General features: G+C 48.0%; 1 protein-coding gene across 3 annotated transcripts in view; it reads right to left on the bottom strand.

Moving 5' to 3' along the window:
* Positions 1 to 8,259, bottom strand: part of SLC18A2 (solute carrier family 18 member A2) — a 32,938-nt gene extending 24,679 nt beyond the window's left edge. For all 3 annotated transcript variants that reach the window (XM_036898473.2, XM_057506381.1, XM_057506382.1), the window contains exons 1-2: positions 7,997 to 8,259; positions 6,244 to 6,595 (exon numbers count right to left, since the gene is read on the bottom strand). In XM_036898473.2, the coding sequence (XP_036754368.1) occupies positions 6,244 to 6,595; positions 7,997 to 8,117 (473 nt within the window). In that variant the 5' untranslated portion in view covers positions 8,118 to 8,259. The remainder of the gene's footprint in view (positions 1 to 6,243; positions 6,596 to 7,996) is intronic.
* Between the last annotated feature and the right edge of the window lie 17,988 nt (positions 8,260 to 26,247).

The following is a 26,247-nucleotide window of genomic DNA, read 5'->3' as shown; positions in this document are numbered from 1 at the left end:
TACTGAATGGGGAAACTTCCAGAAGGCCCAGAAAAGAGAAGCCACAGGCAGTTTATTTTTCTCAGCAACTATGGCACATACATGTAGGGGAAGAACAGACATATAACAAACTTGTAGCTATCCTGGAATAAGCATAGGCGTCTCACCCCTTTTAACATACTACTTGGAAGACAATGCATTTGCCAAGCTCTTAGAATACCAGCAACACTGTGCCCAGTCTGCAGCCCAGCCACTGGCCAAGGTCACCTGGTAGGACACAGCTGGGGTGGGTCTCTTCTTGCCAAGAGGCTCTGGCTTTCCCTGAGATTGTCAGTAGGAAACTAGTATGCAGGGACACCTGCAATTCTCATGGCACCTCCATGAGGTAGCGGCTTTATCCCTATTTTTCAGATGGCTGCACTGAGACTCAGGGAATTTAACTTTCCCTAAATTCAGGGTAATGGGCATATCCTCAGTGCTGAACATGTGCCAGGTCCTGCTAGCGCACACCTTGGCAGGGATGCCAGTCACAGGAGCAGAGGTTCACATGGGGTGAGTGCAATGAATGGTCTACAATTTCATTTAAAGCCAGAGGGCTCCATACCCAGAGGACTGTGTGCTTATGGAAAATTCTTTTTGGATCAAACCCAAGTGCTGTGTTTTCTTTAAAAGCAATGCAGCCACGGTTTAATTCCTTTGAGATTTGGAAAAAAACATATATAGAATAACCAAGTGGCAAAGCTGGAAGGAAACTCAAAAGCTGGCCAGTCCGAACCCTCATGCTGGACGAAGGAGCTGAGGCTGAGAGATGAACAGGCTCAGCCATGGTTGCAGGGCAAGCCCATCGCTTTGGATACCACTGGGCTCATGCAGCTTGCTTCCTCCCGCATTACCAGACCTGGGTGCCCTGCACTTTCCAGTGCCCACCACACCCTTGGGCAGCACCTTCCCCTGGGGCTCAGCCCCACGGCAGGCAAGGACGGCACAAGGGCAGCTTCTGGCTCCTGAACACCCACCTCAGGAGGAGGATGTTCCGTGCTCAGGGTCACTGAGTGGTGGGCAGGTCACCAACACCCTTTCTCCTGCCCAACAGTCTGAGTTGGCCTCTTGTCTCAATACAATGCCATCTGACTTAAAGTATTGCTAAGCAGAGCTAGATATGGGGTGGCAAACCTTTAACCACCCATTATCATCCTCTTGTGAGTCATCCCAGCCCACGGTCCTCCTCCAAAGAACATCAGGGAACAGTTAATCCGATTAGAATAAGATTTAGAAAATCATATATTGAATCCCTAGAAAAAAGTGCAAAGCCGTAAAAGTTATGTTCATTATATTTACCTACAAAGTCAGTGGAGAAACCCCGTGTCCCTAAATCATCACTGACAAGCCATACTTTCTCTTTAATGCTAATAGCTCATTTATCTTTGCCACAGAGATGAATGCAAGCTCCACTCTCAAGCTTGTTAAGACCTCAGTTCCCTCTGCCTAGTAAATGATGAAAGCAAGGAACAGAATAGCGGATCCAGTAGGGTACAAACTTTCACCAGGTAAGAGGTGACATCTCCTTTTTCAATTATCTCAACACATCCCTAAAAGGTGGCACAGTAAGTGAACATCGGTGAATGGCATATTTTAAATTTACCAGAATATACTAGGAAGTTTGTTGTCGATCATTTCATAAATAAAACAAAATGCATAGGTTTAGCCCTTACATCTGTATTCTTTAGCAGTCACCTGCATGCAGGGCATCACATAACCAATGGATTTCTTACTTTCCTGGGTGTGACCCCTGTTCTCTGACACACAGCTCAAGTAGGGACTTTGCTCCCAGGAGACATGACCATTTCCACAGCCAGTTTCTTTTAATTTCATAAGTGAAGACTGTGTCACACCATCCCAGCCTCATCTAGGACGAGTGACCCCTTCCCACAAGAGCTGGTTTCCCTGTTCCCAGAGAAGCTGAAAAGGTCACTGCTTTTTCCTACAAAGCCCAACCCACTGAAGCTTGAGGAAAAAATAACCACAGTAGATTCTGTAGAGATTTCATGCCCTGTGGCTTCCTCCTTGTCATTCAGATGTTAGCTAAGATTTGTGAGAGAAAATAATTGGCTTTCAAATATGCTAGGTAACTATGGAAATAAATTAAGCCACTGACACTGGCTTGATACAAAGCAGACCACTGAGACAATGACAAGCAAAGGAGGAAGCCAGGGGAGCCAGCCCCCAGCACCCAGACTGAACCCTCTCCCCAGCCATCCCATTTGCTTGGAATATCTTTTGGTTCTTAGCGATGCAACTACTATGTGAGCCTCACATTAAGCGAAGATGCCACATTCTTTACGTGTAAGGGTGTTTTCACTTTGTTTACCTGCCTGGAACATTCCTTTTCTGTGTACATTTGTCTAAAATTCCCTTCCTGGATCAAATAGTAACAGGTATTGCCAGCCAGTCTTTTCTTCTACTCCCTTTTACATGCAAGTGCAGTCAGGAAACCGATAAACTCGAATTATAAAGACACACAAGCCTCAAAGACAGAAAGCAAGTTGATGATGGTGCCCCACAGGCTTTGGAAACTGTTATCTGGGTACTGATCACCATACTTGCCAAAATCAAGAGTCCTTTGCCCCTTACTTGGTTTTTCACTTTTCTTTTTCAGTAAAAATGTAGTACCAGAGGAGTAAATGAAACAGGAATTGTTTGTGTCACATTAGCAGCCAAATGAGCATGTACATACTTCGTAAGAATTATGTTCATTTTCAGGATTTGGCATGAGATCTCTTATCAGATATTTAAAACAACAGACAGGCAGCCTGTGTCAATCATCCTCTCACACTGCAGCACTGTGACCATGAATAGGAGGGTCCGGGTTGGACTTATGGGGGTTCAGACGCCGAAATGTGGGATGGCCCACTTCAAAGTGGTCCCCCTTATGGCAAGAGATCTTAGAAAGGAGTGGCTCCAACACGCCTGTCTTTGGAAGCTACGCCATGACTCTGGGAGGCATGAGAGGCCTTCCTGTTTCCCACTGTCAGAAGCACCACAGAGATGCTGGGAAGCTAGACCAGCTCACATCAGGGGCTGGAGAAAGACATTTTTGGGGGGCTACGGAGGTGAAGGAGGGTCCATGTCCAAACCACCAGACTGTTTTGTTTTTTTTTAAACTCCCTGCCCACTGATTAGAAATAGCCATCAACAAGTCACTGTTTGGACCTTTCCTTGCTCAGCCAGGTACAACCAGAGAGAGCCAGGTAGGTGCAAGAAAGGCAGATTTGACTTCCATTATTGATTCCTAGTAGCCAGAGGTAAAAACTGTGTTTTGGAAAGGGAGGAAGACACTGGACGGAGAGTCTATAGGCACAGCTTTAGTCCTGCCGCTGCTGTCGGCAAATAAGTGTATTCTCCTCCTGAGCAGCAAACGCCTTTGCCTACAAAATACTAGGACTGGCCCAAAAGCCTTTGCTAAAGTCTTTTCAAGTGCTCATGCTCCGTATTCTTAACTACTGTTTGATCAGAAACATATTAACCAGCTGTAAATGCTGCTTTAAACACACTTGTTTACAACACTGAAAACCTGAGTCATGTGAGGTTTTTAACTACTCTTTGATCAGAAACATATTAACCAACTGTAAAATGCTGTTTTTAAACTGTGGCTTGTTTACAACACTGAAAATGTGAGTCACACATCTTGTTAATTGAAGATGTGATTGGCACAAATTACATCAAAAGACCATTTGACGATAGCTTACAAGGGAAGATTCTGTAGAGGGAAATGGAATGTATTTGTCGTTTCTCTGAGCAGAGCTGTGGAGTACCCAGAAATGCTGTTCAGTCCCCAAGTTCATATGTCCTAGGCTTGGGAAATACTAGAAAAATTACAAACCATGATAATTTAGAACAACAGAGTTCACTCCATTATTCTACCTACATTGGTATCAAAGTTCGAATTTCCACGTTACAAGGCCACACTAAAAGATGAAGATGATTTTGAAATTTGCTAGGTAGCTGGGGGGACCAAAGAGGGATTAAAATTTCATTCTAGGTAAGTTCCCAAGTGGATTACTCATCATAAGGACAGACTAAATTTCACAAACCACAAAACAAAAGTAGGTTTCTCTTGGAAGATGACTTTTTTGGGAGACCCCCAAACATGACTCTTGGGTGGCCGCAACATCAAAGCTTTCAGAGTATTTAAGAGGGACGAGGTCACACTGGCTTTGAACAAGTGTCTTCCCTGTGATGTAAGCAAAACATTAAAAACAAGGATGGGATTTCTTGAAAGCTTTTCATTTGCCATGTGCTTTTGGAAGCTTGGGATACTCAACATCATTTCAGCTGAGTTTCTAAGTATTTCAACTGTATACACCTAGTAAATTAACACTCAACAGATTGGCAAGGCATTATTACAATAATGTCTTCAATTTTCCCATGTAGTAGTTGAGCCGTTGGCTTTCTCAGAAGACAAAACCCTGAGCCGTTTTCTGTAATTATACCAGATGCACTTTAGGAAGCTCTCTTAATCTGAAAAAAGAAAAAAAACCCTGCAGCTATTGAGGTTTGTTTAGTTTTCCTCTTTAAGAACAGAGGAACTGCTGAATGTCACCTTGACAGTGGTGCTCCTGGGTGGGCTCACAGTCAGCCCATCATTGCTGGGTTAATTTGCTTAGCATATCTCATGCAGCCACTTTATAATATTGCCTGATACAGAACTGGAAGGCTAGATTGTTAAAACTGACCTTGTGGCATTATTAAGTATAGAAAATCAAATTGCAAAGTTTAAAATGGGCTTGAACTTCCACAGGTACAATTACCAGCAATCTCTGGGTGTCCGAGGGCAGCTGGTACTGGAGGAGGGCTTGGTCTGCTGTGCCCTCCAAGCCTCGGCCACCTCCCTAGGCCTCATCACTCTGGACCCCCAGCCCGGGAAGCATTCCATGCTCAGTTTTATATTCTGTTGTCACCGTCTTGAAATGCTTAATGACATTTGAACAAAGGGCCCCCACAAGTTAGGAAGCCAGACCTGTTGGCCTTTCCTAAGGCCAAAGCCTGCATAAAGATAAAGATGTCCCTGCTCCCAGCCTACAATAACCTGCTTATAACTGGTTGACTCCCTGACCTTCAACCTGGCTTTGGAACCTCTAGTGGCTCCCAACTGCTCCTGCAACAGAACCCCACTCCTCTCTCGGCCTAGCATTTGGAGCCTCTTGCAGCCTAGCCCTGTCCAGCCCCCTGCCCTGGCCCCCTCCTACATCCTCTCTTCCATCTCTAATCCTTGTCTCTGTTCATGCTTCTAGGCTTGTTTGCTAGTAGGACTCTGGCTCTCCTCTCTCCCTTTTTTTCCACTTCTGCCTTTGGGGCTACACCGTTGGTATGGCAACTCACTGCCGCCGCTCACCCTGCTCCAGCTCCCCTTTGCAGCTGACACCTTCGGGGACTGCCCCTTCCCCTTCACTGCAAGCCCCCTGTCCCATGCTTTGAGCCCCCACACACCAGGCAACGCTGGGTCACCTGAGCTGTAGAACAACAAATACTTGTTGGATGGCCACCAAAATGGAGATGTAGACAATCATTTAAAATAATGTGTGCCCAAAAATACCCACAACATCCAGATAGACATAAAACTAGTTTGGGCACTATTGGCTAGTTTGAATTACCCAGAAAAGTTTCAATTCTCCTTTTGTGCATATGGGCCCAGATCCCTAACTGGCTGGAGAAGAACTGTTCTACTGCCCATGACCTGAGCATCAGCTAAGAGTTTCTTCTGCACAGCAGGGCAACGGGTCTTTTCCCATGTCCCCCGCCCAGCCATCTACCTGAGCCTTTACTGCACCAGTTCTAAAGGAAACTGCACGGGTTTCCCTCCGGGACTGCACAACCAGGGGTGGAAGAGGAGAGGAAGCAACAAGGCCCATGGAAGCCAGTGATGAAGGCCCCGGTGGCTGCAGCGGGCTTGCTGCCCGAGGATGATGCTGACAAATGTACTTAGGAAATCTGGTATTTAGACAGAATCCAAGTTCTCCCTCTTCGGGTTTTTTTTTTAGTATCTCCTTACTTTTTAAGCAACAGAGGCAATGAAAAGGTGGAACAAATGGGAAACCATGATTAACAAAGGGCAGAAACGATAGGAGAAGGAAATCAGATTTTCCCCAGCTCACCCACCCTTGTTTTTCCAGTTTCTGATAGATGCATGAGAAATAAAACCCCAGGGGGAAGTGACTTTGGAACAATTTAAATATAAAACTCTTTGGCCAAAATAATACAACCTACCTGTTGGTCAAGAGTCCTATGAATGGGTTGGTAAGGAGCTGGACGGTGGCTTTAGAGGCAAACAGCAGGCCAACCTGCACATTTTCATTCAGGAGGTCTTTGTCCTCACTGGGACAGTCAGGAGGTGCAGAGGACACGTTAGTGACCATGTGCTGTGTGGTGGCCTTCTGCAGCAGCCCCTCCCGAAGGTCTCTGGTGGTGTTCCCGGTGACCATGGTGGAGTTGTCATAATAGGAGAAGATGCTCTGGAAGCTGCCTGAAGGGGAGGCTGTGAGCCCTAGCGTGGCAGTCTGAGTTTCTGTAGCATTTTTCTCATGCTCAATGCTGTACAAGTAACTTGGGATGATGGGGACTGCAGACAAGAGCAGACAGAAGGTCGTGGTTGCACTGAAACCCTCCCCAGGACAAATACTAACAAATTGATGGTCACATCAGTGCCAAACAAAGCCCAGAGAGATGGTGTGTCTACCCTAGGAGTGGGAGCCCTGCGCCATATGTCCACACTGACACTGGAACAATTTCATATTGCTCAGCTCACTAGAGAGAACAAAGCCCCAGGAGGCTGTGAGAGCTCCACCCGCTCTCAAGGTCAGCTCCTGTTCAGAACTGACCAGCCCCAGACCCTTGTCCTTTGCAGGAATATTTCAGGAAAACAAAATATGATCTGAAGCATAGTCATTGCTGATCTGGGGTCAAACCAGGGCTTCTCAGAGACTCAGACCTTTAAACGAATGAATCAAGGAAACAGCTCAATTTCATTACATGTCTTAGAAAAAAATATACCTGCAGGAAGTAATAATTTGGAAACCCTGCAACAGACCCACTTCATTTTTCTATCGAAGGGGAAGGCACACTGTTCCATACAACCTGGAAGATCAAGAACTCCTGAGATGTTCATACAGGCAAAGAAAACCTGTTTAATGTAATAGAAGCATTGGACATGTGTGTAACAATAGAGCATTCAACAGAAAGGAGAAGTGAGGCCCTTATTACTGAACTCTGATGAACCCAACTCTGATAATCCTGGGCTGAAAACCTATTTGCTGCTCGGAAAACTGGCAGAGAGAGAGATCTGCAAATGGAGGAAAGGGAACCCACCTCTGATGGGTCAAGTTAAAAAAAAAATTGTATTCATCAAAAATTTGGATATGTTTAAGGAAAAGTATGCCAAATACTTTGCTGTTAAAGGGCTAATTAAGAGACGTGGGTTTCAATTATTTCGTTTTTTAAAAACTCATTAATTACAGGAAAAAGGCTAAAACCAACGCTGTTCAAATTGCTCTTGAAATGGTCCTGACATATTTCCATCTCAAGTCATTCACTGATACAATATATTCAATGTCATTCATTTATTTATTTATTTTTGGAGAGAGGTACGTTGACTTGCTCCTTTAGATGTTACACTCAGTTATTACCCCACCTTTTCTGGGAGCATAATGATTATTATAACATTATTTTGAACCCTCGGAATTGCTAGTCTTTAATACAAATCTTTTTCATCTCGGTGAAACAGGGCAGGGGAAGCAGGAAATTATCAGGAGGAAACACAAGTTGTGGGTCTTACCGGATGTCACATTTTTTGACGAAGCCACAAATGCGGCTCCTACTAGCCCCGGCACGGCCGTCTTGGGGTGGGGGCGGGTGGTGCGGGGCGGTTGCAAAGTGTATTTGTTTACTCCCCTGGACGCGCTCAGGAAAGTGGGGCGCCCGGGGACGGGGTGCCTAGGGAGGGGGGACGCCCAGTCGTACGTACCCACCACGGTGAGCAGCATGTTGTCCAGCAGCAGCGCGAGGAACACGATGAACAGGATGAGCTTCCGCGAGTGGCGGCTGTCCAGCAGCCGGCGGCACAGCGCAAGCTCGCCCAGGGCCATGGCTCCGGGCTCGGCGCGGGCGCGGGCTCCGCGGCCCGCAGAGCTCCGTGTGCGCCCGGCCGCAGAAGGGGCGGTCTGTCCGCCGCGCGCCCGGGAAGCGGAGGAAGGACCCGGCGGCCCGCCCTAGGCTCACCTGCGGCGGGGGCGTCCTCGTGAGCACCTGGGCCCTGGTAACTCCGCCGAGCGCCGTCGGGGCGCAGACCTGGGGCCCGCGGGGTGCTGCTCCGCTCTCCACCGCCCCCAGAATCCCACTTCTCCGACTGGGCGCTCGGAAGGCGCCGCCCCGCGCACTGCGCGTCCCGCACCCCGGGTTCCCCGGCCGCCCCGAAGCCCCGCGCGGTGCTTTGGGGGCGCCGCAGCCTCCCGCCGGTCCCCGCTCTGCCCCAGCTCCGTGCCCGGCCCTACCTCGGGGTCGCCGAGGCCGCCTGCCCTGGCCGCTGGGGCTCCGCCGTCCGGGCGGCTCCGGGTTGCAGTCTCCACCCCAGCGCCCGCAGCCGCCGCTGTTTAGCGGGTCCGGCTCTGACGTCACGGCCGGCGCGGGGTGGGGTGGGGTGGGGGCGCTGGAGCGCCCACGCCGCGGGAGGGGCCATCGGCGCGCCGGCCTGCCCCGCCCTGCGTGCCACCCCGGGTGGCCCCGTCCAAAGCCGCGGGGCACAGCTCAGCGCCTCACCGCCCGTGCACTTGGCCGCACGCCCTGGAGATCTGGGTGCCTGTAGAGCGCGGGTGCAGAGGATGGAGCTAGAGGCTCCAGGGTGAGGGGTTAAGGGTCCCGCGGTTAAGGGTCAGGGACGGACGTGAACAGTCAGGGATTAGTGCTTTCATCTGGGTCCAAGGAGGGGCTGGGGCTGCTCTTTGAGCCTCCCGACCCTGAAATTGGCTCTGGGATCAGGATACTGGAAAAGGGTCGTAGGGTGTTGGGCCGCAGGGACAGACCTCTCTTTCCCAGGGAAGCCACTCTACGGCCGCCACCCCTACCTGCTCCCACCTCTGAAGCCTGATTGCAGGGTGCCACTTGGAGTCCCTGACTCTCAGGTCCTTAGGTACCCTCAAGCTGATGATGTGGAAACAGGCAACAGGGAGACACATCTCAGTGTCACCCCACGGTGGGAGAAGGGATGTGAGGGTCCCAGGCCCTTGAGTGCAGGACCCAGAAAGTAAGAGCTATGGGCCTGGGTCTTTGGAGCCACCAGGAGCCCATCACCCTGGGCAAGGGACGCTGGAGACTAGATGAATGCTTTGGTGCCTTAGTAAAAGGGCTCAGGGGGCAGCCCCCCAGGCCGTGAGTGCCGCAGTCTTCTCCCCTGCCTGCTGCATGGGGAGTCTGGTTAAGAGACAATTTAAACAGAGTGCCTGTTTGTGCTGATCTACACCATAATCCTCACTACCAAGGGGCAAGAGCCTGCCTTTGATTTCCAAATCCCTTCCTTTTTTTAAGCAAAAGAGAAACAGATGTGCCCCTGATATAACTGGAGCTTTAGAGACCTTTCTAGTGGGTGGGAGGAACAGAAGCTATTTTCTTGAAAAGTCGCTTAGAATAAATGTGTTCCTGCTTCAGTCTCTTAGCAGTGAAGGCCAGCCAGCCTTGTTTCATTAATATTTGCTTTTTGTCAGGCTGAAGGCTGCTTAGAGCAGGGGGATGATGTGTGGGGTGCCCACTCCCTCCACCTCCTTACTCCCTCCAGACACCCGCTGTGCTTCCCATTGCTGCCCCTGATGTGTGAGAAAGATGGTTGGATACGTAAGCTGGCCAGTAACACGGGGTCTCCAGGATGTCCCAGGATGTGTGCAACTTAAATATTAAGCAGGGAGGAGAGAAGGAAGGCCACTTAGGAGAGAGCAGATGGCAGGGAGCTGTTTCAGATGGCTGTGAAGGGTGTCACCTTCCGAATGCCCCAGAGTGCCTGGAGTTTCATGGCCCAAGGACACAGGCCCTGCTCCTGTGCTCCCCGGGGTCCAGAGGCATCATGGTTGAGGGCTCTTGTCAGGATGCTTGCACCCAGTCGGCTTCTTCCTGCATCGGTGAACTTGGGCAGATCATGTATCCTCTCTGTGCCTGAGTTTCCCCATCTCTGAAATGGGGATGCTGATTGGACTTACGCCAGGATTGCTGCAAGGATTCAAAGGGAAGAGACACAGGTATCCCTTAGCACAGCGCCTGGCACAAAGTGAAAGCTCAGTGAGTGTCCACCATTCACTCACCCAACAAACACCTGTTGAGGGCTTCCTACATGCCAGGAGCTATGCTTGATGCTAGGGGGACAGTAATGATCCAAACAAAATCTCGCCCTCGGGGCAGTTGTACATTCGTGTAGCAAAGCCACAGTAGTGACCAGAGGAAACCACACAACTCAGGCTCAGCCAGTGAGTTGAGTATGGCGCCAGGGAAATTGCCAGTTCCTGTGTTTCATCCTGATCTCTGCCACCACTCCTGGAGCACCATGGCCTTCAGCAGTATCTTCCAGCTGTCTGTTGACACCCCCAGGAAGAATTTTTTAAAAATATTTTTGCCTTCTTATGTGTTCAAGTTGACGTGAAAAATGTTTTTTTATTATAAATTTAAATAGTTTGGGTATATTGACTTTTATATATAAAACCATTATAAGTCTCTTTTTAATGTACCCAGTGGAATATAAGAATGTAAAGCCACCATATTACACTTAAAAATACATACTCGTTTCTCTTTAACAGCCAGAAAATTCACATTGTTCCCTTCATGCCTCCAAATTATGTTTTCATTCCACTTCCAACAGAATTTTATCCCACTGTAATGTTTTTACCATTTAAATTCTTTATTTAGTGGTTTATCTGTTATATGAATTGCAACAAATATATCAATATGCATTAGCTTTTTAAAATTTTCTTATGGCTGTAAGGTTCTAAGTTTTAAAATTCTCTTTAAGATTGTGTTATGATTATCATTAGTATATATATGATAAAGGCATCATACATATATGAATTTTGGTAAATAATTATTAAATAAAAAAGAAAAATTATATTAGGAGTACATTCTTTAATTATATGGGTGGGAGAAGATTTTGGGGGTCTTTATAGAAGACACCAATATCACCTCTGGATGTTTTATGCCTCAGGACAATGTAATACAGTAAGATGATAAAAGTCAGATTGAGTGAGAGGTGAGCCTCTCCTCTGTCCAGTGAGAGACAGGAGACTGTTGAAAGGGGAGATGATAAAAGAGCTTCCTCATGTCTGTACCTGGGTCCATCTCAGCCAGACTGATTTTTAAATGGAGGACGTAGAGAAATGGAGGTTCTCCATTGGCTTGGGAAGTCATCTGTATGCAGTGTCCCGTGTTCCAGGTTGAAGAGCCAGCCCGGGAGGCCCTGCCTGGTCTGGGTCTTCGGGATTCCACAGCCTTCTCGCACCCTCCTCAGCCCCTGCCTTCCTCCTTCCCCACTCCCCAGCCAGTTTTCTCTGCCTCAGGGCCTTTTCATGCTCTAGGAATGTGCTCATGCCTGAAAAGTTTTTCCTCCTCTCTGCTTATGTCCTTCTCATTCTTCATTACCAGCCTTGTCACTCCTTAGGGATAGCCATCCTTTGTGGACCCCACTCCCAGTGTAAGACAGGCCCTTCTGTTATAAACTCTCATGGAGCCATTACTTCCTCCAGAACATGTCTATCCCAGAGGAACAACACTCCGTGAGTGTGGTCAGTTATTTCTACCTCTTCAGGTGTCAGCAGTGGGATACTCCTTTTGCTCATCCCTGGGATTCCACAACACAGTCGGTGCCCATTAAATACCTGCGAAGAGGATGTGCTCTGGCAAGTAGGGGTCCCTTCTGATACAGAGCCATGGGAGCCAGAGAGAAAACCACCTTTGCCGGGAGAGGAAGGTCCTGTTCTGTCTCTTTTCCCAGCAGGGGGCCACCAAGCTTTAAGGAAGCCCCCCAGTGAACACAATATTTATCTGTCACCCTGGGACTCACACTGGTAAGCTCAGCCACCCAGCCCTGTGCCTTGCCCTGCTCCCACGCTTTTCAAACACTGGGGCCTGGGAAAATACAAAGGTACCACCAACATTGACTTTTTTCACTGAATTTCAGTATTTAGGAATGATAAGGCATGGAGCCATCTAGAACATAGCAGTCATTTGAAACAGGCATTATTTGAGACAAACTATCATGGGTTTAAGCTATAGACATCATCCTGATTCAGTCACGTTTACAAGTTATGTGACTTTGGGCATGCATGTTACACTACATCTTTGTTCCTCAGTTTCCCATCTGTCACTCAAGCGTGCTAAGGGGCACCCCTCACAGATTCATTATGGGGGTTAAGGGCAATGATCCTCACATAGCAGATGCTCCACTCTATAAGCGTTCTCCGGCATTGGGAAAACGCAAGTGCTGAAGACATGGAAGGCATAGGTGGTTCCTGAGGATAATTCTCAGGTGCTGCCCCCGACTGGAGAACTTGGAAGTAAAGAAAACAAACCCCCGCAGGCATTAAGTTTATGAAATGAAAATAATAGAACAGAAATAAACAAAGGCATCCTGAAGATGTACAGTGGTTCCTAGACTAGTAAAACCTGATATACTAGTTAATACATAGGTAGAGAAAGGAGCTGGAGCAGCCAGTGGGCAGCCGGGCACGGGGTGGAGCAGGCCACTCATAGAGGCGGCGGCTGAATGGCTCCCAAGCACAGGAAGAGACATTCAGTGTCTCACACGCTGGTGATCAGAGGAATCCCAGTTCAAACAACAGTGAGACACAGCCCTGCATCCTCCAGACTGGCAGGAATTAGAAAGCTGGGTAAATGCCACTTACTGGTCAAGATCTCAAGAATTGGAACCCCTTTCCTTGGGGGTGGAGTGCGGCTGGTGCAGCCTTTCCAGAAAACACCCGGGAGTGCTTGGTGGCACTGAGCGAGTGCACCCTCTGATACGGCGGTCTCTCTCCCTGTCTGGGTGTCAGGCAAATGCGCTGCAGTAACAAGGTGGAGGCAACCTCGGTTCTCATGACTAGGGGATGAGTAAGTGACATGTGGAGGGGCACCATGCAGCCATTAGAAGCTACCCACTGGGTTACCTGCATTCTGTACACAGATGCCACAAAGTCTTGAGCACAAAAGGAGAAAGAAAAGAGAACGTTCTATCGAATGATTCCATGTGGGTTCAGTAACAGCACACAGAGCACCACTACATGTTTGGGAGGCTTCATTCCTGTTCAAGGGGACTTATTAAGCACATCAGAGTGGATGCCTTTGTGGGGGAGCATCTGGGAATGGGGATCTGGGATGAAGGGAGAAGTGAAAAAAGTGGAAATAAACCATGAGATGGGCCTTGACATAGTATGTCGCAGTATGACCTAGAGGGACCAGTGACATAGTATGCTCAGAACTGAGACAGATGATCAACTCAGCAATCTGTACATGAGGTTCCTCCCCAAAGGGGCTGTCAGCCATGGATCACCTGGAAAAGGCAAAGGCTTTCAATACACAGCTGGCTGAGCTAAGCCCCTAGGCCATCCGTGGGCCAGTGTCCCCAGTGCAGGCCGGGCTGTGCTCAGTCTCAGGCCAGACTGAATGGGAATGAGAGCAGATGGAATCCCAGATCCTCAGAATCTCAAGAATTGGAGACCCTTTTCTTGGGTGTGTATGTCTGTGTGCATTCCCAGGGTCGCAGCATTACAGCCTGAGGGGCCTTGGCCTGGAAGGCCCTGCCCAGCCTGGGTCAGGCAGCAGCCACACTCTGAGGCCACTCAGCTCCTGCCTTCCTCCTCCAGCCACATAGGGCTCCTTCCAGCCCAGGTGCTCTGCCTGGGGGCCCCCCATGCTCTGCGGAGCTATTCCTCCTCCTCTTTGGTTATCTTTCTCCTTCCTAGTCTCCCATCTGTTCGTACACCCTGTGCTCCTCAGCCAGGAGCCTTTGCTCAGGCTGTTGCTGCTGCCCCGAATTCCCTTCCCTTGCTCCCTGTATCTAGTGAATTCCCCCTTAGTCTGTGTGTCTCAGGCTAAGACACAGGAAGGTTGAAAGTAAATGGATGGAAAAATATTTATTCTTAAGCAACTCTTCCCTGATGCCTGTACATATGTCCCCCATACTGTATTGATAGGTCCCTAAACCTGCCTCCAGGGTGAGGCTCCATGTGTATGAACAGACGGGAGACTAGGAAGGAGAAAGATAATAATAATAAACCAATTATTAATTGTAAATGTAGTGTAAAAAAGTAAGGAGGTATATGAACATTTATACATGTAATCACTAGAACAGCCACAGTAGAAGTACTAAAAAGAGGAATTAGATAACAAGAAAATTAAAATTAAATGAGGTTCTATAAGGTATTCAGATTATTTTAAAAAGCAGAAAGGAAGAAACTGATGAGCAGAAAAACAGAGAAATTGAACAAAAAAATACAAAAAATAAAATGACAGATGAAATCCAGCTATATCAAAAACTATATTAAGTGTTACTGGACACTACAATTAAAAGATAGAAATTATCAGAATGGGTTAAAATAATAGTCTGAACTCTTTGCTTTCTGTAAGAGACACTCTTTAAATACAAAGATTTAAAGTAAATGGATGGAAACATAAACCATGAAAACCATGTCGGAAGGCTGAAGTGACTATGTTAATACCAGATCAAACAGATTTCACAACAAAACTTTAAACAGGGATATAAATAAGGAGCTTTCATAATGATAAAAGTAATCAATTCAATAGGCAGGCATAAGAATCATAACATATATGCATCTGATAACAAAGATTCAAAATATATGAAACAAAAACCAGACAGAATTAATGGGAGAAAAATTACAATTTTATAGTCCAAATTGGGGGATTTAGCACCTTTTTCTCAACAATTCATTGAACACCTAGACCAAAAAAAATCAGTGGACATAGATCAAAACAATACCATCAACCACCTCGGCTTAACTGATGTTTATTTACCCTGAACAGTAGCAGACTTCATTCTTTCCAAGTGCCCCTGGAAGGTCTGAGCCAGGATCTATCCCATTCAGTGAGAGGGTTTTATTTTTCCCTTGAAGTCAGTTCTATCAGTTGTTGAACATACATATAAAGAAGGAGGCTACAATTAGGAGGAGAATGCATGCCATTTTCATTCTTTTCTGAGTTCTTCTGTATGCTGCAAAAGGACATTTTCTGTATAAAATTTAACCAAATCTACTGTTCTGGTCTTAAGAAGGGAGGGGCAAGGCAAATGTCAATTTACTTGAAGGATGCCTTGCTGACCACCAATGAAATTAAGTCACAGATGCTCTAACTTAATAATTCAATCACTGAATTAACTGGCTTCATACAGCATTATCTGTGAAATGTGGGTCTCCGGGTTTGGCCACTTTAACAGAATCACCGGCCTGTCTGAGGACCTTTGCTGTGATTGAAGGCTGCGGAGGAACCCACCAGCTGTGAAGAGCAGCATTTTGTAGCTTTCTGCCTTCATTCTCCACTCTCACCTGGACTAATGCAGGCGCCCCCAATGGCTACTCCAACAGCCACCCAGGCCCCCACAGTCCACCAGGTCACCATCTGGAGAGAGCTCCAAAACACTAGTGTGGTCATGCCACTCCCTGGTCTAGAACCCTCCAATGACCTGGGATGACATCACATGTCTTCAGTGTGGCCCAATGTGACCCACCTGGTGCAGCCTCAACCACTCCCTCCATCCTCATTTGCCATGTTGCCCTTGCCTCTGATGTACAATTGGGTTCCCTTATTTTTTTTAATAAGAATGACTACCTCTATTAAAGATGAAAACAAACATGGAAAAAATGAGGGTTTTTTTTTTGCCAAAGATTCTATGTCTATGAGTCCAAACACACTTTGATAAATTGTAAAGATTCCATCACAATTTCCATCACTTATTTTTTTTGTTTTGTTTTGTTTTTTTGCTTTTTTTTGTTTTTCTTTGAGAGGGCATCTCTCATATTTATCGATCATACGGTTGTTAACAACAATAAAATTCTGTATAGGGGACTCAATGCACAATCATTAATCAACCCCAAGCCTAATTCTCAATAGTCTCCGATCTTCTGAAGCATAACGAACAAGTTCTTACATAGTGAATAAGTTCTTACATGGTGAACAGTACAAGGGCAGTCATCACAGAAACTTTCGGTTTTGATCACGCATCATGAACTATAAACAATCAGGTCAATTATGATTATTCGTTTGATTTTTTTTTTTTTTAATTTAATTATTATTTTTTATTGAAGGGTAGTTGACACACAGTATTACATTACATGAGTTTCAAGTGTTATTCGTTTGATTTTTATACTTGATTTATATGTGAATCCCACATTTCTCCCTTATTATTATTATTATTATTTTTTAATAAAATGCTGAAGTGGTAGGTAGATGCAAGATAAAGGTAGAAAACAGTTTAGTGCTATAAGAGGGCAAATGTAGATGATCAGGTGTGTGCCTGTAGACTATGTGTTAATCCAAGCTAGACAAGGGCAACAGAACATCCACGGATGCAAAAGATTTCTCTCAAAACAGCGGGGGGTGAGGTTCTAAGCTTCACCTCTGTTGATCCCCAATTTCTCACCTGATGGCCCCCCTGCGACTGTGCCTGTCTTAGGTTGTTCCTCCCTTGAGGAATCTTACCCGTCTCTGGCTAACCAGTCATCTTCCGGGGCCATCAGGGAAATGTAAAGTTGGTAAGTGAGAGAGAAGCAATATTGTTTGAAAAGGTTAGCTTTTTACTTCTTTGCAGATTTATGCCCTGTGGCTTCTATGCCCAGCATTTGTCTTGAGGTATCTTTACCACTTGGAAGAATTATGATACTCAGTAATTTTCTATATGAGGCACGAATTCTACTAAAGGGTTGTAATTAGGAAGGAAGAAGAAAAGCTATAGAAGTAGCAGACAGAAGAAAACATGGGAAGATTGATGATTTCTTTGCCATATCTTCTTGTAGAGTAACATAAGCATGTATAGGTTTTAACAAACTACTGATTAAATTGCTTACACACATTAACATAATAGGAATACAGCTACATAACAAAAGCAGACCTACAATTACCAGCCATATCCAGTGAAACCAAGAAAACCAGTTAGGCACCCTAGGCATTTGTGAAAACTTATCAATGATATGATGGATATTGTCTAACTGAATTTGAATAGTTTGAAAAAAATCAGACAAATTAAAACAACACATTCCTGGGAACTGTTCACATCCCATATGTTCTTTTAACAGTAGATAGTCTATAGTAGCAAGATTTTGGAGCACTGCAACTTGCACTTCTCCTAATTCTTGGTTGAGTTCCAACAGTATAGATCCAGTCAAATTTGTTATTTTACTGTATGCACAGGCCAGCTTAGATATCTCCTTCTTCATTCCAATGGCAAGTCCAGGAACCAGTGGGATGAATGCAGCTACAACTGCAACAGCACCAGATCTTTGTTGAAGTTTTTTCATGATCATCTTCTGGAATGACTCTTCCAGAGGATGTTGATATTGGAAGTTCTTCTTCATATAGTATCTTAATTCGTTTTCTGGGTAGCCGGGTTCCCTTATTTTTATCTGGGCTCTCATAGGGTTTTGTATGTCTGTGTGCATTCCCAGGGTCACAGCCTGGGTCAGGCAGTGGCCACACTCTGAGGCCACTCAGCTCCTGCCTTCCTCCTCCAGCCACATAGGGCTCCTTCCAGCCCAGGTGCTCTGCCTGGGGGCACCCCCTGCTCTGCGGAGCTATTCCTCCTCCTCTTTGGTTATCTTTCTCCTTCCTAGTCTCCCATCTGTTCGTACACCCTGTGCTCCTCAGCCAGGAGCCTTTGCTCAGGCCGTTGCTGCTGCCCCGAATTCCCTTCCCTTGCTCCCTGTATCTAGTGAATTCCCCCTTAGTCTGTGTATCTCAGGCTAAGACACAGGAAGGTTGAAAGTAAATGGATGGAAAAATATTTATTCTTAAGCAACTCTTCTCTGATGCCTGTACATATGTCCCCCATACTGTATTGATAGGTCCCTAAACCTGCCTCCAGGGTGAGGCTCCATTTGTATGAACAGACGGGAGACTAGGAAGGAGAAAGATAACCAAAGAGGGAGAGGAACAGCTCCATGGGCAGAAGGAATAGAGCATGAGGGGCCCCCAGGCAGAAAACCTGGGCTGGAAGGAGCCCTCTGCGGCCGGAGGAGGAAGGCAGGGGCTCTGTGACCTCAGAGTGTGGCCACTGCCTGGCCCAGGCTGGGCAGGGCCTTCCAGGCCAAGGCCCCTCAGGCTGTAATGCTGGGACCCTGGGAATGCATAGAGGCATCTGAAACCATGTGAGAGCCCAGATAAGAATAGGGAACTCAGTTTTAGATAAGAGGCAAGGGCAACATGGTGCACCATTGTAATCACAATTTTACTAAAGTGACTGTGATTAATGTCTGACTTCTGCATCTTTCCCCCATGCAACCTGAGGCCGGGGCAGGGCCTCTGGGGTCTTCTCACAATGTCATCCCCCCAGAGCCTCATACTCCCTGGCACAGAGTAAGTACTGAATAATGCTGTGGTTGACTCAAGTTCCCTGGCCACGTAAGCAGTGGGCGGCATCCAAGGGTAGCTCACTGAGTTGCCCTGCACCCTAACAGGCTGTCTCCTCTCCAGCCTCATGGTGTTATATGACCAGCCTGGCCTCCATGCCTTGACAAAAGTGACTCCCTCCACCTGCAGTGTCCACCCTCTTCCTTCTACCTGTCTGAGCCTCCTACCTGGTCTGGCTTGAAACACATTTTCCTACCATTCCGCTCACTAAAATACCCACTTAGTTCATGATGCCGTAAGGGATTGCTGTCTCTGCATGTCAAAGCCTCAAATAATGGGATCATTCATGCCCCTTCCCCCAGCGGCTACCTGTAGCCATCCCAGTGCCCCAGCCCCGGCTCTGCTCCTTCCTGGAGCAGTCTTTCCTTAGGCAGATCCATCCACCTAGAATGACCTTCCAGCTCCTGGGCAGGGGGGTCCAGCAAAAAGAAAATGCCGAGATGTCATCATATGGCCAGGTTTTCGCCATCAAAGCTGCAGGCCCACGGCCACAGCACAGGCTTCCCCCAGTTCCATAGACTGGCTCCTCCTTCCTCTCTAATCCCCATCGCCACCGCCTGCGCCAACAGCCTCCTCACCATCCTGCCTGGTGCCAGGAGCTGCCTCCAACCCACAGTGACTCTCCATGAACTGCTGCTTCCAGTGAGCCCCTCCCCAGCTCAAGAATCCAAGGTGGCTCCCTACTGCCCACATCTAAACCCTCCTACCTAGCTTTTAGGGTCATCTAAAATCCAGTTCCTGCCCTCTGCTCTAATAAGACTGGCCTCCTTAGTGCCCCAGCAACAGACATTATTCACATTTTCCTCATCCCTCTGACTTGCCAAGTCTTGTTCCTGGCCCCAGAACCCATCTCAAGCTCTCTCAGGCCCAGCATAACCACTGCAGCCCACACTGGGTTTTTCTACCTCCAAGAGCCCAGAAGTCCCGGATAGTCCCGAAAAATTAAAGCATATTCCTCAATTGCTCACATAGGTTGAATAACAATAATTATAGTATACAACCCGGACATTGCCATCCTAAACCTCCTAATGTACATCATAATAACACTATCTATATTCACAGTACTATTATACAACTCATTAACAACAACTCTATCCCTGTCCCACCTATCAAACAAAATACCACTAATTACGGTTCTCACACTTCTAATTCTACTATCACTCGGAGGTCTTCCTCGACTAACCGGATTCATGCCCAAATGAATGATTACCCAAGTGGGAACTTAAGCATCTGCCAGCCTGCACACTCCCCCAGTAGGTTCATTACCAGGGCTCATTCTTTTATTTTTTTCCAACTGGACCATCCCCCTAATGGCAAAGGCAGTGATTTATTCCTCCCCCGTCTCCCCAAGGCAGTTTGCACAGTACTACTCAGAGTAGGTCCACAGAACTAGCATCAGATTTACAGTAAGGAGCCCCAGGCCAATCCTGCCTCAGTCGGCTGGGCCTCAGTTGCCTCCTCTGGATGGACAGTGGATAGGCCAAGCAGACCTGTGCTGTCCAATCCAGTAGTCACTGGCCCCATGTGGCCCTGGAGCCCTTGAAATGCAACCTGGACAAGTTGGGGTGCACTGTAAAGTATAAAATGCACACTGAATTTTGAAGGCTTAGTGCAAAAAATGTGAAATATTTCACTAAATATTTTCTGTATTTTTTACATGCTGCAATAATGCTACTTTAGATACATTGGGTTAAATAAAATATGTTATTAAAACTAATTCCATCTGTTGCTTTTTACTTTTTTTTTAATGTGGCTGCTAGAAAGTTTTAAATTGTCTGTGTGGCTCAAGGTTGCAGCTCTCACTGTATCCCCATTGGACAGCACTAGGATACAACATCAGCGCTGGAAGGGGCCCTGGAGGTTGTTGAGTCTATTGCGTTTTTCACATAAGAAAGCACCCAGAGAGGGACAGAGCTTTGCCCAAGGTCACACAGGTGTGAGGACTTGAACTCTGGGGATGCCCATGGTGGTCCTCAGCAGCAGAGGATGCTTGGGGTACAGTTCTGTGGAGGTTCCCATAATCCCCTGCTTAGAGCTGTCTTCGCCCACTTGCTATGCCAACCACAAACCCAGACATCCTCAAGGCAGATGTTAGTGGATAATCAATAGCCCAATAGGGCAGGCTGCAAAGACCCAAACCTAATTATTTTGTTCAGAAACTTGTCTGTAACTAAAAAGCATCTGAGAAATCATTGTCACCATCTCTATGGCGGGAGAGAAATCCAGTCATTATCTCCAATTGGATTTCTATTGACTCTTGTCTTGTTGTAGAAGATGCTGTCTCCTTACAAAACAAGTGTTTGGATGCCTTAGGGAGAGGCGTGCATTCACGCACATGTGCGCGCGCACACACACACACACACACACACACATAGGAGAGCTTTCCCCTTTCTAGCAGCCTTTGAGAAGGTTCTGGTCCATCCTTTTCACACAGGTAGGCTGAGTGTCTATCACCAGGATGATTTCTGGGTCTTATTTTTGAAGTGCAGATTTTGCACCCCTAATTCCTCTGCAGAGAGCAGAAAATGAACTCCTTTAAAATGGTAGGATGGAGAGAGTGTCATCTGCAACCCCAGACATTTGCCACCGCCCCTCCCCCCACCCCCACCCCACCATGTGGGAGGAGAGCCGCAAGGACGAGAAATCAGTTGGAAATCAGTTGAGACATTTGTATATCAAGTCACTTGCGTGACTTCAGAACTGCAATAGGAAAAGTCTGGAAACCTCCTGAGTGTCTGCACACTGGGGTCTGTGAAAGTAAGTGGTGGTCACCCTTGCAATGAAAAGCAAGTACCTGCTTTAGAAAATTAAATGGTATAATGTTTCCCACAGAGAAATATCCAAGAAATATTATTCTTTAGTGAAATCAAAGCTCATAGGACAGCAGGTCTCTTTTGATCCAATTTAGGAAAACAAGCAAATTTATTTAAAAAGCTACACATACATGTGTTGATGTGAAATGCAGACAAATCACTTCTGGTTGTATGTTGGTTAACCCACAAGGGTGTTGACAGTAATCAGTTCCAGGGTGTGAAAACAATAGGGGAGAAGGGAGCATAGGAGACTGAAGATTATTTTCCACCAGTAATTGTATGCCTTTCCATATTTTTTGAAGTGTTATTTACCACACGGTTCTATTGCTGCTTTCTCATATTTTTATTCTGAAATGTACATACAGAAGAGGGTGCAAAACATACTTTTAAGGTGTAAAGAATAATTGTACAGTAACCTCCAGCACTAGCCCTGTACTGGCCCTGACCCAGGTCAAGATCAAAAATCCCGCCAGAAGCCCCTGAGCCCCAGGGTGCCCCTCCCCAGTCACGATACCCTCCCTTCTCCTGGCTTCTCTGATTATCTTTTCCTCGTTCTTCTTTATAATTTTACCACTATGGTACTCTCCTAAAAGTACAGTTGAGGTCTGCCTATTTCTTTTTGTAAGTGGACTCATTCTGTGGGCGTTCTTTCTCTATCTGGTTCCTTTTATACAATATTGGTGGGATTCATTCATATTATGTACAATTGATGGTCATTCATGTTCACTGCTGCCTAGTATTCCCTTCTGTGACTGTATCACAATTTCTATGTTCATTCTATGGATGGAGAGTGGGCTATGTCCCATTTGGGGCTATTATTAGCAATTCTGCCATGAAGATGGGCATCCCAACCCCTCCAGGGTCCGCATATAGGTGGGGAACTGCCAGGTCATGGGGTACACACAACTTCACCCTTCCCAGGCAATGCCAAAATGCTTTCCAATATAGTTGTGTGAGTATCTATTGCTTATTCTGGAGGTTTTTCAAAGGCCTTCATGCACATAAAAAGGAAGGAAGGGAAGGGAGACGAGAGTGTGGCCTTTCGATGGACATGTGTGTTGTTGGTCCATGATAACTAACGCCACCGGGAACAGTCCCTGCCTCACACCTTCTCATACCTGTGCAGTTACCACCTTCAGGAAACCCTTAGGAGCAGCACAGTGGGACCAAGAACAGCAAGTTTTCCCTTGTTGGTAAATCCCATTTCAACATTCCATAGGGGTTTCCTACAGAGGGCAGTGGTTGGGAGGGTTTCGATGGATTCACCTCTTCCATTCATCGGCTGTAAGACCGTGGCCACTACCCCTTGTCCCCTGAGTCTGGGTGCTTCTTCCCCTAAACAAGAGGTGATAACTCCCACTGTCCTGCCTCAACCGGTACAGTGCCCAGGAGAAGGTACTAGAATCCTCACAGCAATAGGGCTGGTTCCCACCTTGAGTGTCCTGACCACCTGTCCGGGGTCATAAGGCTTGGTCAGCATGGCCTCGAAGGTTCTGGAAGGACCCTAGGTGAACAGAAACGGTAGATGTATAATCACCCCGTTCTCCTCCAGTCTGCACCCCATCCACTCCTGCCTCTAACCCCACACTCTGCTGTTGTCTCACAGACTCAGAACTTGGCCTGGAACACCCCTTTCTCCTTAGAAAATAAATTTTGTTTCTTTTAAAAATCCAAAATATTGTTGTTTTCCTCAGAGAGAAACATGTTTTTATTTTCTGCCCTCCATTGAACTTTGCTCCAATTCAGAAGCAGCCAGTGTCGTCTAGAAGTCTGTCTAGGAGAGACAAAAGGAAGAAACCTTTGAAGAAACGAGAGAAAGCAGGACGAGACCATTGGGCGTGGCGCTACTCAGAGTAGTGGAATCAGCCTGGACGGCGGCGAGAAGACGCCCCTTGCCCAGGCTTCAGGCAGGTTCCTCGGAGCCCTCTTCGCAATGATGCATTGCTTTTGGACCTGTCTAGTAAAGCTGTGGCAAGAATCTAAGTCAGGTTAACAAAAACTTCCCCCATCCTTGTTATCTGATCAAATTCCTCACCCTTCTTTCTTGAAAACTGATCAGCCTGATCCGCTTCCAGCAGAAATCCTGTCAAGTAGGTTTATCAAGAATCCCTCCACCCATATCTCGTCTAAGTGACTTTCCGTTCACGGACCACTCACTCTGCTCCTTGGCTATAAATCCTCGGCTCTCTGTGCAGTATTTGGGATGGAGGTGGATCTCTCTCTCCTATTGCAATAGTCTCGAATAAGTCTTTCTTACTGTTTTGCCAATTGCCAGAATATTCTTTTCTTTAACCTCAGTCAATGCCCTGTGCTGCAAAACAAATGTCTGCTGAACTACAGTGTGCCTGGCAGTGACACTCGACCGCAGGCTCCTAGTTCCATTAGAGAGAACTGCACGCCGCATCCACTGCTCTGCAAAGCCGCTGGGGTCATCTGCGGGTTTTTCTTGTGGGGTGGGGAGAACATCCACACTAACCCTCCACCTGGGACCCCAGGCAGCCCCCGTCCACATGACCACCAAGCCGGGGCAGAGATAGTGGGGGGCCAACCAACCAGGCCTCTGACCCCTACCCCAGGGCCTGATCCTACTGGTGTCTGGGCAGCAGGTGGGGAGAGAGCAGGTCAGTCCCTCTGAGTCTCCCTCAGCAAATACTAGCCTAGGGGCTCCTGCGTGCTGGCCTCAGTGACGACACTGTGTGGCAGAGTCCACGAGGCAAGCCTGGGCCCTGCGTGTCGGAGGCTGACTCTGCAGCAGGGCCCAGATCACAGGCAAAGGCCAAAGGCATGTGCGATTACAGCCAGCAGGACTGCTTTCCTTGATTTCTGAAAGAAGACAGTGAGGACACAGCGATAACAGACTGATGCCTTGTCCACCTAAGGACGCAGGTGCTCGGCCCCATCACAGCAGCACCTGCAGCCAAGCCCTGTGGCCGCAGAAGACAGAGCAGTACCTGTGCCGGGTACTCAAGTCACAACAAAGCTCCAAAGACAAACTGTCTGATGCATCCCTTCTGGCTCTGCCACTCACTCTGCCCTGACCTCAGATGTGTAAGTCACTTCACCTCCTGGCCCCTCAGTTTCCTCATCAGTGAAATGGGGAGAATAACAGCACCTTCCCCAGATGACAGAGTGCCTGGCACAGAGCGAGGGCTCTCCTGACTGAAGTCTCCTCTCCCCTCTGGTAGGCCTTCCTGCGTCCTGTCGTCTGGGCCCATAATTAAGGCCCATCTTGTGTTCATGCATTCATTTTTACTGGGTACCCGCTGCGTGCCCGGGGTCATGCTGGGCTCTGAGGACGCAACGGGGGCAAGCCAGTCGTCCTCTGCTGCTGTCCTCGTGGGGACGGCAGTTCAGTGGGGGCTGGGCACCAGTCAGTATACCATTGGAACTGGGAGAAATCCCACATCCAAGTCCACAGAGCTCCACGGTGGTCTGGGCACATGTGAGATGCCTCTGAGCAAAGGATGGGATGCTGTGATGTGGGGGCATGACGAGGCAGGGTGGGCCAGTCAGAGCCAGGGAAGGAGAATCAGCTGCCACGACAAAGCCTAGGCTTGAGGAGGACGGGGATGGACTCATGGAGGGTGTGAAAGGGTGACTGTCCGGCCTCGGCCTTAGTGAAACGGTGCAGCACCAAGGGAAGCCGGGCCACAGTGGCCTGAGGCACAGGGACACCCTGCAGCAAGGGGGCCCACCGCCCACCCACGCAGAAGGGCAGAGCTGTCTGCCTTGCACAGCACCCTGCCCCAGCCACCAGCACCCTGGGGACCCGTCCGGGTGGCCACCCCCTCAGCAGGACCGCCTGCATCTGGAGGATGGTGTCTGCTCCCCTCTGAAGCTGGGGAGTTCCAGGAGGAACTGACACCTGAAAAGGCCCTGTGGGTGTGGGCTTCACAGCAACCTGCCCTTTCACTGGTTGTTTGAAGACTTCTCAGGGGCAAACGTGGCCCCTGATGAAAACCATTTGTGATGAGATTCATAGGCAAAGATGCACTTCCTCCAAATGTGTCACCAGCAGTTCCAGCTTCTGGGGCGCATCCTTGGGCCGTGGCAGCTGGATGAGAAGGTGAGTTGGGCTGTAAAAGGCGTGCCCACCCACCAGCGTCCTTCCCCCCACCCCACCCGCAGCTCACATCACCCCAGGGGGGAGCGCTGGGAAGGCAGCCCTGGAATGCTTGTGACACCCAACTCCACATGTCCCCAGAAGTATGGGGCTCCCCAGCTGTGGTGAGACCAAGAGGCTACTGATCCTACCCACCCAGTAGCAGCTGGTCCACCCTCCTGTCTCTACTGCAGGCCCACTGTGCACCGGGGCAATGCGGATCTCAGTGGGAGATGTGGCCTCCGCTCCCTGGGAGCCTCTGATCTCCGGCCGGAACCCATGATGTTGAAGCAAGAGAGCAAAGTTCCAACAGCACCGCCCAATGGGGGCGACCTTACCAAGGCCTGGGGTCCTGATGGAAGCTGTTCCCCAGTCCAGAATCTCTGTGCTGTGCATCAGTCTGACTCCCAGGGAGAAAGGTAACGAGCGTCCTAAAGAAGTAAACACAAGAACCCTCAGGCTAGCTGTGAAAATGTTGGCTGGAGCCCTGAGTGGGCTCAGGCGGGGCAGTGGCTCTAAAGGAGACTGTCTGGTTTTGCCATGCCTGCAGCTGCTCAAGACAAGGGACAGTCAATAACACACCCTCTCTCCATCTGCTTCCCAGACAGTGTATAAATGGTTTTTGGGAAAGACTCAGGTTGCCTTGGGAATCAGGGCCTGCTGTCATTGGTCACTGGTTGGGGAAGGAAGGCACCTGTGCTG

The sequence above is a fragment of the Manis pentadactyla genome, chromosome 8 (genome assembly GCF_030020395.1).
Source record: "Manis pentadactyla isolate mManPen7 chromosome 8, mManPen7.hap1, whole genome shotgun sequence".
Lineage (NCBI taxonomy): Eukaryota > Metazoa > Chordata > Mammalia > Pholidota > Manidae > Manis > Manis pentadactyla.
The sequence above is the reverse complement of the archived record's forward strand: the minus strand, read 5'-3'. Positions and strand labels throughout refer to the sequence as shown.